The sequence below is a fragment of the Chiloscyllium plagiosum genome, unplaced genomic scaffold (genome assembly GCF_037043375.1).
Source record: "Chiloscyllium plagiosum isolate Xiang-an unplaced genomic scaffold, Cpla_swu_hap1 HiC_scaffold_7, whole genome shotgun sequence".
Classification (NCBI taxonomy): domain Eukaryota; kingdom Metazoa; phylum Chordata; class Chondrichthyes; order Orectolobiformes; family Hemiscylliidae; genus Chiloscyllium; species Chiloscyllium plagiosum.
In genome coordinates this window covers 83722396-83735672 of record NW_028270145.1, presented here as the reverse complement: position 1 = coordinate 83735672, position 13277 = coordinate 83722396, and the positions used below count along the sequence as shown (strand labels likewise).

Here is a 13277-nt window from a genome sequence, read left to right as displayed (position 1 = left end):
ATTAGGGTTGTGAATAGTCGGTCACCACCATAGTTGGTTGAATCTCAGATAGCGATGAAACAGGCTACAGACGGGAGGTGGAAGACCTGGAAAAATGGTGCACTGAGAACAACCTAGCTCTCAATGACAGAAAAACCAAGGAATTCATTATTGACTTTCGGTGGGATGTTACTCGTGTTCCCCGACACATTAACAGCACAGAGGTGGAACGAGTAGAGAGTGTCAAGCTCCTGGGAGTGGTCATCCACAACAAGCTTTCCAGGACTCTTCATGTGGACACACTGGTTACCAAGGACCAACAATGCTTCTGCTATGACAGCAAATACCCTTGCCAGCTTTTATAGTTGCGCCATCAAGAGCATTCTGTCTGGATGCATTGCTACCAGGTATGGCAACTGTACCATTCAAGATTGGAGGCGGTTACAGAGAGTCGGGAACTCGGCCTGGGCAATCATAAAGGCCAACCTCTCATCTACAGAATCCATCTACCAGGCCCGCTGTCAAGGAAAGGCCGCCAGCATTCTCAAAGATCCATCCCACCCTGGCAATGTTTTTCTACAACCTCTACAATCGGGGAGAAGGTACAGAAGCCTGAACACACACACCAGCCGGTTTCATAACATTTTCTACCTTACTATTGTTACAATACTGAATGGACTCACACACTCTTAACATTTTTGTTTTCAGTTTTTGCTGCTGTTTACCTATTATTTACTTATCTATGCTACTTAACTCTGTGATCTACCTGTACTGCTTGCGAGACAAAGCTTTTCACTGTGCTTCAGTTCACGTGGCAATAAATTCAATTCAATTCAATTCAATAGTTCTGGTGAACAAGTCTTTAATGCCAAGGCTGAAAATCTGTTAGGGCCCATAGCCTTTGAGCAGTCCAATTGCTTCAACCATATCACTTGAAATGAATTGAGTTAGCTAGAGACAGCACCTGTCATGTTTGAAATGTCAGGAGTAGGCTGTGGTGGATCTTTCACTTGATACTCCTAGATGGGTGCAAATGCTTTAGCCTTTTCTTTCACACTGATATGCTGGGCTTCCCTGTTATTGAAGATGGAGATAATATTTTCATAATGTCCAATTATTTAATTATCCATCACCATTCAGAACTGATTCATTAGTTGTGGGTGCTCTTCATGCTTCTTTTGCTGTTTGGAATTGAAATAGGGCTATGTTGTAGTTTCACCCGATTGACACCACACGTTTAGCCTGGTGCTGCTCCTGGTATGCCATTCTGTATTATTCATTAAACCAGGGTTGGTTCCCCAATTTGATTATATTGCTAGAATGGGGGATATACTGTGCTAAGGTTACAGACTGTGGTTGAACACAGTTTTGCTGTTGCTGGTGGTCCACAGCATGTTATAAGTGCCTATTTCTGACTTGCTAGATCTGGTCATAATCTATCCAAATGAGGACAGTGGCAGTGTTACACAATATGATAGAGGATATCTGCAACATGAAGATGGGACCTTGTTTCCACAAGGATAGTGTGGTGGTCAGTTCTATCAATGCTATCATGGGCAGGTGTTGCTGTGACAGCTAGATTGATGGGGATAAGGTCAAGTCATTTTTTTTCTCTCTGTTGCTGGTTTCTTCAACACCTGTTAAAGATCTCAACTAGCAACTTAGGACTCTCCCTTCGGAATCAACCTGCTGAATCAGTAGTCGTGCTGCTGAGCCACTCTTGGTGGTGGATATTGAAATTCCCCCTTCAGACTTAACCAGTTTGATAATTAGTGGCACTACGAATTGAGGTTGTCCACCCAAAGTTTTGTGTCCTTTCCACCCTCAGTTCTGCTTCTATTTAGTATTCAACAAGGAGGAACACTGATTCATCAGGGCAATGCAGTTATTATGGGACAATCAGCACGAGTCTTCCTGTAAACTGATGCACAAAAGTTCATAGGGACTGGATTCAATATTAAGGACTTGAAAGCACACCACTGTGCTGCCACCTCTTCAGAGTTTGTCCTGCTGGCATAACAGGACATATACAGGATGTTCATGATGGTGTCAGGGTTGTTGTGTGTAAGGTGTTATATCATGAGTATGACTAGTTCAGGCTGATACTTGACTAGTCAATAACACATTTCTCCCAATTTTTCCATAAACACCCAGATGTTGATAAGGAGGATTTGTACTGTTTGTCATTATCATTTCCTGTGTTAGGCCATTTCAACCACATTGCTATAGAGTTGAAGTCCCATGTAAGCCAGACAAGACAAGGACAATGGATTTCCATATATGTTTTTGCGGCAATCAATTCGTTGTCAATCTACTTTTGAAATTTCAAATTTCTGGTTTGATTGTTTTAATTCCAACAATTGCCAATTGCCATGCTAAGATTGGAATTCATGCCCCTGAGCATCTGCGCTCTGGATTATTAGTCTGGTGATATTAGCAATATACTGCAGCTACCCTTCAATACCAAACATCATTGTCAGCCCAGCATTTTCTCCACCAAGGCATTAATGATTTTCTGGAGGTCTGACTGACAAGTTGAACCAGGAGGTCAATTTGACCTTTGCAGTTTGCTGATATTATTCACATGAGGTTTCAGGCCCAGATTCCAGCCAAATTCAAATCAACATTTTGCATTCCAAATACAACAGTTGTTTTCTGCAGGTTTTGGTTTTAGCTAGCTTTTGAGAGAGAGCTGGATTGTTTGGACAGTGGTCATTTAATTAATTTATTAAGTTTATGTTGAAAAAAAGTGATATGTAAGTAGTTTTGTGGATCTCTGGAAATAATTCAAAACATTTTGTGATGAAGATTAAGGTACAGCAACAAGTCAGATCATGCTTGCATCATTGACAATTGCGGTCTTTACAAGAAGCTTTTTATTCTTTACATAACACATATTCTGAATCTACAGTAAAATGTAATAAAGTTTACTTTGTTCTAACTGTGCACCTGTTGGTACAAAGGCAATGAGTCCATACTCTACTTACCAATAACTTAAGGTCAATGGTAATGACTTTCTTTTTCTTTTGAGGAACTAAAATGAAAGACCAAGACTCTGCCAAATAATGTTAAAAAGAAATGATTAATAAAGTGGTTAGATGATACAAAGTTGGGATCTTAAAAGTGATGTTGATTTATGAAAAATAATGAGATTTTGAGACTCAGAGAAAAGATGACTTGGGTCCTATAGAAAATTGAGGGATGAGCCTTAATTTAAATACATGGATGATACATACATACATTGACTCTGTTGACACTTCTTGCTGTCTTGGAAAAGCAGTCAACATAATCAGGAAGCCTGTTATACTATCTTCCAACCTCTTCCATTGGACAGAATATACAAAAATTTGAAAATACATACCAATAGATTCAAGAAGAGCGTCTTCCCTGTTGTTATCAGACTTATGAACAAACTTCTCATATATTAAGAGTTGATCTTCCTGTGCACCTTCTTATAGCTGTGACACTGCATTCTGCATTCTATTCTATTACCCTGATATACTTATGTAAGGTTTATCATGTCAGGATGGCATGCAAAACAATACTTTTCACAATAATAAATCAAACCAAATGATGCGACTAGTTTATTGGCATCTTAGGAAAATGGCAAAAAGGAAACCTCACAAGATTAGAGAGCATTCCAGTAACTTTTTTTATCATAAACCATGAAGGATAAAAGAGAAAATCTAAAAGTGGAAGAGAGATACTTCTTTTCAATCATATTCAGAAATACACAACAGATCCTGGAGCAGCCATATTAGAGTAATATAAGCCTTAGACAGACTTGAGTTCATAGAGGCTTGAAGTAAACAAGAAACCCTGGACTCTTGTGCCTCCAACTGATGAAGTCATAATAAGCACATATATACCATGCAATAATGCAAGATTCTTTTCACTTATTTAGAAATACTGGATGGAAAATAAAACTCCAAACTGCCAACCAATGTGGTTAAGACTATTAGAGGGATTTATGAAACCTGGATATGAAACAACAAAAAAAACAGAAGAGGTAGACACCGTGTAAGTGTCAAGACTGGAGATAAGGACAGGAATTAGGGATGGAAATAAGTCACCAGGTTAATCAGAGACAGATTGATTCCTGAGTGAATTCAAGGCCCTTGCAACCATGTCAATCTGGACAAAAACACAGGAAAAGCTGTTGGTCAATTTTAAAGTAATTGAAATTAATATTGCCAGCAAAATAAAAATGTATACTTTATAGTTTTGGTTTTGGACTGCAAAATATTAAAAAGTTCTCGACAATCACCAAAAGTAAGGAGAGTGACAGAACTAATGGATACGCTTTGTGAGTAAGGGATTGTTTGAACTGCATAACAATCAAAGCCAAATAATTCCAAGGGAAGTAAGCCAGCTGTGAGGATATCAGAATGAAGGTAATCATATGTATCGCGCTTGGAATAAGAAAATGCTTGCAGGGCAATGGAAAAGGTTGGAATTAGAAAAAGTTTCATGTTACGAGGACTTCCACTTTCCACATGAAATAAAACATTTCCTATCCAGTTATTGATTTGTGTTTCTTTTGCTGCTCTTATTGATCTCCATTGTTAAAGTTCAAAAGCATCCAACATTCTTTCATAATCAGATGTGAAATTCAACAATGTGTGATTGAAAACAACAGTTACACTACTCAATAAGTCCATTATTCCATTAGTTTAACTTATAGGTTTTTAAGGTAGGAAACAAGAATTGTAAACTTTACAAAATTTGACAATAACACTTCTTTCTTTCATAATTATTCCTACAACAATATCTCATATTGTTAAGAGGTTCTGCTCACAAATAGAGTTATTTAATGTCCTCTAAACCTTCTATTAACTATCAAGTATTTTTTCAATCCTTCTTTCTGTGATATTCTTCATTTGTTGGCTGTCACAAACATGACAAATGAAAGAAATTCAGCTATGACTAGTGTACTTTCAAAAATAAACGTGGATGCATGGCAATGTTTACCACGTAAAGTTTCATTTCTTCCATTGTGGTTCAGAGAAATAAAGCAGACTATGCCAGAGTGACTGGGAATGGAAACGAACGTACTTTCAAGATTCAGAAAAATAGATTACAAAGTGTATGATGGAAGTTTAACAAAAGTAAGGGACAAATGTAACCAGTTCAGTTTTATATTTGTCAACAGTTGTGCTGGGTGATGAATCTTATACTTGCATTTGTCACTGAGAGGAAAAAAGGGAAATGGTACGAACTGACTACCATTGAGAAAAAACACTGACAGAAATTACATGTCTTGGGGCATTTATGGTTTTGTAGTCAAGATCTCCATGTGGTCATAGTTCTGTGTTGGGATTCTTAATGGAGCAGTTTGCCATAGACTTGTCAACAGGTCTGAATGGTTTGCTGGCTGTAATTTTGGGTAAGGAGTTCATTTTGCTCGCACTTGCCCTCCTAACAATTATAACGGTGATAGAAGAAGAGACAAAAATATAGTAAATAGCAAGTAAATTGTCTGAATTTCTGAAAAACTGAATGTATGGAGGAAAAGTTAAATTTTAGCAAGTAATTAAAAGAGGGACAAAGGAAAGGAAAAGTGTAATACAGCCAACACTACAAAAGAAGTTTTTAATTGTTTATTATGTATAACAAAACTGTAAATGCATAGAGATCTTATATGTAATCTTTTTCCAGATACCAAACAGTATATATTTCACTCATCATTCATGTGAGACTTGGCATGTGTTGATTAGAGGCTACATTTGTGTCAAAATGCCAACAGATTCATTTTCTTTCTCAATTTATAAATTACTATAGAGCACAAAAGCACCTCAAACATGATTGTTTTTTGTTTTGCAATTTTGCAATTGCAATTTTAGTCCTGGATGATCTACATTTCGAGATATTTCTTCACCTCTGCTCAAAAAGATGTTATTGTATGAGGCAGGGGAGATGCCACAGGGATGATGCTTTATGATGATGCCTTGCACAGATTTCTAATCTGTGTGTACAAAGTGAATATTTGCAAACATTTACTTATGGAGAGATTGCAACCAACCCTGGATTTTATTCGCCTAATCTCCAAACTTGCATATTTTCCAGCGGGGATCATTTAATGATGATTAGGACTTAGAATCTAAGTTGACTTTTACATTCTCAAACTTGAGACTCTGCAGCCAGTTGCAACTTCTTCCAGACCAATATAATTGTTTGTCCAAATATCTATATATCATTACCATATAATATTTAAATAAATCCAATCTAACTATTCACTATGTTTTTAGGCGACAGTTACCTGAAAATGGTTGATGAAGGAACCAAAATGAAATTTTCTCTGAGGCAAATTAATGTCTTAACAGTGGTCCTCAATTAATTATATTTATTTGATTCAGCAAAGCTATTCATGTTTATTTAAAAAAGGTGACGCAGGAAAGGGGATCAAAAATTACCTTATAATACAATTCATCATTTTAATCTCAACTATATTCTATAACTCTGCAGATGTACAGTGGGGTTTAAAAGTGATCGATGTGACCAGAAAATGAACCTTTGTGATTACTACTGTCAAAATGGAGGGGTTTGCACTTTAACTGCACTTAATGAGCCTCAGTGCAAGTAGGTTTTGACCTTATGCCAGACACCATTCTTTGCTATAAAACATTGAAATCCAGCAGACTCATCATGCATTGGTGGCATGTTTCCATGGCCTAGTAAATTAATTGCTTTTATGCATGGCATGCTGTTGGCCTATTATAAGAGCTAATCATCTTCTCAATGCATTGCTATTTAAACAAACCTGCTGTCTAATCCTTATTGCATGCTCCTAAATGCTGTTCACTCTTGCTGATATCTGTAGGTGCTTTTCCTCTAGAGTTTGTGACAGTTGCAGTACATTAATTTTACATCTCTTAATTGCTTCATTTCAGGTGTTCTGATGAATGGTCGGGCACACAATGTGAAAGGCCAGCTCCCAAGAGCAGCAAAACTGAGAATACCACAGGTCGTAAGTAATGAAAATACATGTGTTACTGTTGTTGATGATATCAGCCTCCGATCATTATACCTTGGTCTGGGTTAATTTGAGGTAGCCTTCCAGGGTAAATGGATTATTGGACTACATGAAGACATTATAATGTTGAGCCAATCTAGAGTTGAAAAATCCTTGACACATGACAGCATGAAATCCTTAGGTTTATTACTTTGACATTCAAGCTGGTAGATTAGATTTTATTTCAATTTGATTATAGTTACTGTTAGTTTGAGTCAGAAATCAGTAGGTAAACTCGAATCTAATCTATATTATGTACTTTTCACAAAGGCCTTCTTTGATTGACATCTATTGACAACTACAACTAAAGCTGAAAACGAGCTCAGAAGACTCATGTTGCCATAATAGCTCAGTAAACGTTAAGATCTTTTTTTCAGAGAGGTTATGGACTGAAAATATAACTGAACATATCACATGTCAATCTTTTGACATAAGTATTTTGAGAAGATAATATGAAGAATGCCCGGCAGCATTGCTGAATGTCAACCTGTTACAAGGACTGCTTTTAAACTGCCGTCAGTTGACAAGTCAGGAATGAGTCTATTCTTCAGCATTAAGCCTTTTAAGGAAGAAGCTTTTTCATTTTTAAGAAAGGAAACTTCATACACTGTGATCCAACCATTTCTATCTCACAGCATGCACAATGATGTTATGGTCCCACAAAAGAAGTATGTTACAAACAGAGCTAAAGTCCAGGATAATAGATTCGCAGAAGACAAAGGGCAAAAAAAAAATTATCTTGTTATAATAGTGGAAACGTTTTGACTTCTCACATTGGATTTTTAATAGCAGGAGCCTTTCATAGATTGAAGTCACTTAAAAAAATGCAAAACACAAACTGAAAATGATCAAAGTGATCACCTGATCACAGGTTGAGGCAATGCATGAAACCATCAGTAAACAAGAGCCAGCTTGAACTGAAATTAGAATTTCATCAAGCTGAGTGAAATTAGTCACTTACATATTTACCTTCTGATGGACTTACACCTTTCTGGATTTTTCACAATTGAGGATGGAAATTACCAACAGATTCTTCATCTTGAAACTAATAATGTAGCCAGACACAGAAATACACAAATGAAGTTTACTTCAGATGACAGCATTTGGATAACAGAAAGAAAATGTTAGATTCACAACAACTCCCTCTCTCTCACTATACCCTTTTTTTTCTTTCTTCTTTATCTTTCACTTGACAAAAGCAAACTGTAGAAATATCCATTCACTGAGAGTGCAAAGATTTAGATTTCGCTACTGCAGAGGATGAATGTCGTCAATTAAATAACCATGATCTCAGGATGAAACCAAAGCCTCACAGACACTAAGGAATTTTAAAACTGCATATTCTTGCTCTCCCTTTCTCCTAGCTGTACTATATCATTTAAGTTTTATACCAGTGATTGCAAGTGACAACACTCTTCATTATTTCACTCAAGAAAATCTTGTGATTGGCTCTTCAGTTTTGAATCAGTGAATTAAATTGGTGGCATGGTGGCTCAGTGGTTGGGGTGGTATGGTGGCTGTGTAGTTAGCACTGCTGCCTCACATCTCCAGGCACCTGGGTTTGATTCCAATCTCGGGTGACTGTGTGGAGTTTGCACATTCTCCCTGTGTTGTGTGGGTTTCCTCCCTTAATCAAAAGATGTACACATTAGGTGGATTGGCTTTGCTAAATTGGCTATAGTGTTCAGGGATGTGTAGGTTAGGTGCATTAGTCAGGGGTAAATGTAGGGCAATGGGTCTGGATGGGATACATTTTGGAGGGTCATTGTGGACTTGTTGGGCCAAATGGCCTGTTTCCAATCTGTAGGGATTCTATGATTCTATGAAATTGTTAATGAAAAGTTAAAGAGGAAATTTAAAAATATTTGTTGTGACCAGCTGAGGGGTTTAATAAGATGGGGCCAATTCACTCAACTCACCATAACAAACTGAGGGCTTAAGTAGTAAGATCTAAAAGACAAATGAAATAATTGGGGAGTGGGAGAAATAATTCTTCTTTCAAAATACAACAGATACCCAGGAACGAGTTAATGTCTGGAATCAAATCAAGGGGCATAGGTTGACTTACAGAATAATAGATATCCAAGAGTGAGGTATGGACTGGAATCTGATTGAGGGTATTAGTGTCGCTTAAAGCAAAAGATCCCCGAGAGTGAGTTACAAACTGGAACCTAATCAAGGGGTTTGAGACAGTTTATATATACAATAACAGATACCCAGGAGTGAGTGACAGACTGGAATATAGTTGGTGGCTTTGGATGGTTAATATATAAAATAACAGACACCCGGGAGGGAGTTACAGACTGGAATCTAATCGAAGGATTTGATAGTTTATATACAGAATAATCAACGTTAATGAGGGTGGCTAGCACTCCTGCTTCACAGCACCAGGGATCCGGGTTCGATTCCAGCCTTGGGCAACTGTCTGTGTGGAGTTTGTATATTCTCTGTGTGTCTGTGTGGGTTTCCTCCCATAGTCCCAAGATGTTCAGGTTTGGTGAATTATCTATGCTAAATTGCCCATAGTGTTCACAGATATGTAGGTTAGGAGTAAATGTAGAGTAGTACGGGAATGGGTCTGGGTGGGTTACTCTTTGGAGGGTCGGGTGTGGACTTGTTGGGCCAAATGGCCTATTTCCATACTGTAGGGAATCTAAGTGAAAATCTGTTTAAAAATATCTGCAAAACTGTTATATCTGTAATATTAAAGAGCTAAAATATCATAATTTGTGAAATAACTTGATAGAGGATGGTTTCCTCTCACTAAGACAATATTTATTTACATGTAGGAAAGCCCTGACTCTGACATAGCCCTTATCAGAGTCAGCACCTTGACACGCCTGTTTATATCTGTTAGCCAGGGCTCCCTGATTGGAGCTGTTAATCTCATCCAGTCAGGGAACTCATATTCTATGAGGTCAAGCTGGCTGGCCTTGTTACAATCACTACAGTTTGACATTAATGTTTTTGTAGAGCAAGATAAGATAACGTTTGAATAATTAGAGATTTTATCCTTGGAAAAATTTAAAAGGGTAACAGTCAGAGTGAGTGCCAAGAAAGGAAATGAGAGACAGGAAAAAAAAGAGTTTTCAGTAAAGGCAAAATGAGCAAAAGAGGCCAGGAAAGAGGAAAAAAGCTTACATTGAGGCAACTTGAGTTGAGAAAGGAAAATCCCTTTGAAGGCAGTTGTAGTGTGGGAGCCACATCTATCTTGGATGTCTGGGCTTAAGTATTGAAGTTCCCTCATTTAATCCCTAAATATAATGATTAAGAGGAGGATACTACCTTTATCTCTTTAAAATGGTTAGCAAAGCAGTTAAAATTGCCAATCCAACAGTGGAACTGATATTGCACTCACAAAGTTTGCTCCCTCTTGCCTAAAGAGAGTGCAATTGACAAGAGGCAGCAAAAGATGCTATTGTAAATGAGGTAGTGCAAGAGGTGGAGAGGGGAATAATCTTGTTCCCTCAAGAAGCAACCTGATCACACATACCTGGAATTTGAATGGCTTAAACAGCTCACTTTTAAGCTTTGGATGTATACATTTACAAAAATCTTTGTGAGGCGATTCTCCTTGCAAAATTCAAAACCGTCATATTGTTACCAAGAATGAATGCAATTTAGAGAATCAGAGGATAACATGGCCTAGACAGGCAGCAATTCTGGCTGACATCTTTGAATTAATACACAAAACATAAACCCAGGCTGGCAGGGATCTAGAAATTTTCAGAGACGTGAGTGCAATAAGGTAAGTTAAATATTCCAAACTGGAGAGAAGAAGGAAGCGAGGGAAGGAAACTAGAACTATTCCCAATCATTCAAGAAATGGATTTAAATGGGAGACAAGTGGGAAATGTTCAAACTGCTGCCCTTGTGGAAAGCCAGAACAGATAAAGGAATTTTTTTGCTTCTCCAGCGTTCTGGAGAAGGGTCACAGGACCCAAACATTAACTCTGTTTTCATTCCATAGATGCTGCCAAACTTGCCAAATTCCCCCTGTACCTTCATCCCATTGCTTTCACCATTACATAACTTCAGAAGTTCCAACTTGTCATTAATTTTAATTTTATTCTGATGATATTTTAAAGTATATCTGCTATTTAGTAACATTTGCAAACATTAATATTTTTGGTATCTTGTTTCAGTGACATTTTAAAATGTTTGTATCAATATTTTGCATGTTCAATAAAATCAAGAAAACTTCATATTTTCTGTTACAGTTGTAAGTGTGTAAGATTATTATAGTTTGGATTCAAAGTAAGATTTAAAAGTAGGTTAAATGAAAGGTGTCATGTGACTGAACATAGGTTCTGATATTTACTCATGTGTTATGCCTGGAGAATTTGTTTAGTAGAGATCAAAGGAAGGTTTAGATCGTATTGTTGAGAAGAAAGTGCAAGATTTTACACTTCAAGATAATGGCTACAGTTGTTTGCTTTAACATGAGTTGACTCCGAGTCTCCCAAGATCCCAGTTAGGTGCTGTTGGTATTGGTTGTAAACAGTTGTGCTGTAAACTACTTCCAAGTTGAAAGAATGTTGGATTCCATGATTACGATTGGCATTTCTAATGAACTGCAAGGTTAATATTGTTGGCATTGCAATAGAGAAGATTGCAGAAGAATCCATTTTCGGATTAGATTATAGGCTTCCCCAGAAAGGGCCATATAAGAATCTGGGAGATACATCCTGGAGAACAGTCATTGAAATAAATTTTATTACATGGGATGGAATTAAAAGATTTCTCTGAAAACTTAAGAAAACATCTATTCACACAAGGTTTACAGTGTAGCAAAACAGGAACATGGAAACCCACTGCAAGCTGGGAGCAAGTTTAAAATATTTGCTAAAAAGATTATAATTTCGTGAAATTTGTGTTGTGATGGGTTTAAAGGGAGATGTTCTGCTCTGGAGTTTAATGTTAATCAAGTTATTTTTTAGCCATGATTGCGAGAAAAAAGCTTTGAAATCTTGTGTCATTCATCCAGTTAAAAACTAAAAGTTTAAATTTCTTAAATTTTATTTATTTCTGTAGCGATCTTAACATACATCATAACATACCACATGTTAAAAAGCAAAGCAAGCTAGTATATGGTTTATACCATACAGCTCAAAAACTGTAGAGTGCGACTTATGCTTGCTTCTAATGCCTATTATAATCTAGTTGTAATTTATATTCCCTGAGTCATCGGGTCAACCTACTTGAAGCAACAAGAGGTAAACCAGCAGATTTAGCTCACAATATGCTGCATTATGTATTTACTGTTAATATTGTCAATCCAATGACTAGTCTATACGTGCTCATTCTCCATGTCTGTGGGAAATGTGTATTTTCTATTATATTTGATGGAATATACAAACATAAGATTCAGTTGCAGGAGTAGGCCACTCAGCCCCTCAAGCCTGCTGCACCATTTAATAAGATCATGGCTGATTTGATTATAGGTAATCCATAATCCCACATACCCCTGATAACTTTTCACCTCTTTATATATCAAGAATGTACCTAACTCTGCCTTCAAAATATGCAAGGATTTGCTTGAATCCACCAGCTTTTGAGAAAGAGACTTTTAAAGACTCACAGTCCTGTCTGAGAAATAAAATCACATTTCTATTTATGGAAACTGCTTAAGTTAAATCAGTGATCCTTAGTTCAAGGTTCTCCTACAACAGGAAATATCCTCTTAAGAGGATAAGTACCCTGTTAAGATCCCATAAGTTTTAAACATGTCACCTGTTGCTCTTCTAAACTCCGGCAAACCTAGCAGTGGGTGGCCCAATAGTTCAGTGATTAGCTCTGCTGCCTCACAGTGCCATGGACTCAGGTTTGATCCAGCCTTGGGTGACTGTCTATATGGAGTTTGTACATTCTCCCCATGTCTGTGGGTTTCTGCCAAGTGATCCAGTTCCATTCCACAGTCCAAAGATGGGTAGGTTAGGTGGATTGGCCATGTTAAGTTGCCCCACAGTGTCCAGGAATGTGCCTCTTTCCACTGTGGGGATTTTATGATTCTATGAACTAAGCCCAGCCTGTCCAAGCTTTCCTCATAAGATAAGCCAGACATTGGTGTACTGAGCCTTCATTGAACTTCTTCAGATGTGTCTACATGTTTCATTTAAATAATTTAGATCAAATTTGTTCATCTCTCACAGGAAACATCACTTTTATAGTGCCACTCGTTATCCTGATTCTTCTAATTATTGCAGTCGTTGTTGGAATAATTATCTGCAAAAGAAGACAACGGTAAATGGTTTGGACTGTAATTAATTCTTGGAATAATACAATC

The 13277-nt window shown here is 37.3% G+C and overlaps 1 protein-coding gene across 1 annotated transcript in view; it reads left to right on the top strand.

The window, feature by feature from the left end:
• Positions 1–13277, top strand: part of LOC122551725 (low-density lipoprotein receptor-related protein 1-like) — a 1910187-nt gene that overhangs the window by 1880495 nt on the left and 16415 nt on the right. The window contains exons 86-88 of the mRNA XM_043694091.2: positions 6445–6558; positions 6870–6946; positions 13144–13234. Coding sequence (XP_043550026.2) covers positions 6445–6558; positions 6870–6946; positions 13144–13234 — 282 coding nt within the window. The remainder of the gene's footprint in view (positions 1–6444; positions 6559–6869; positions 6947–13143; positions 13235–13277) is intronic.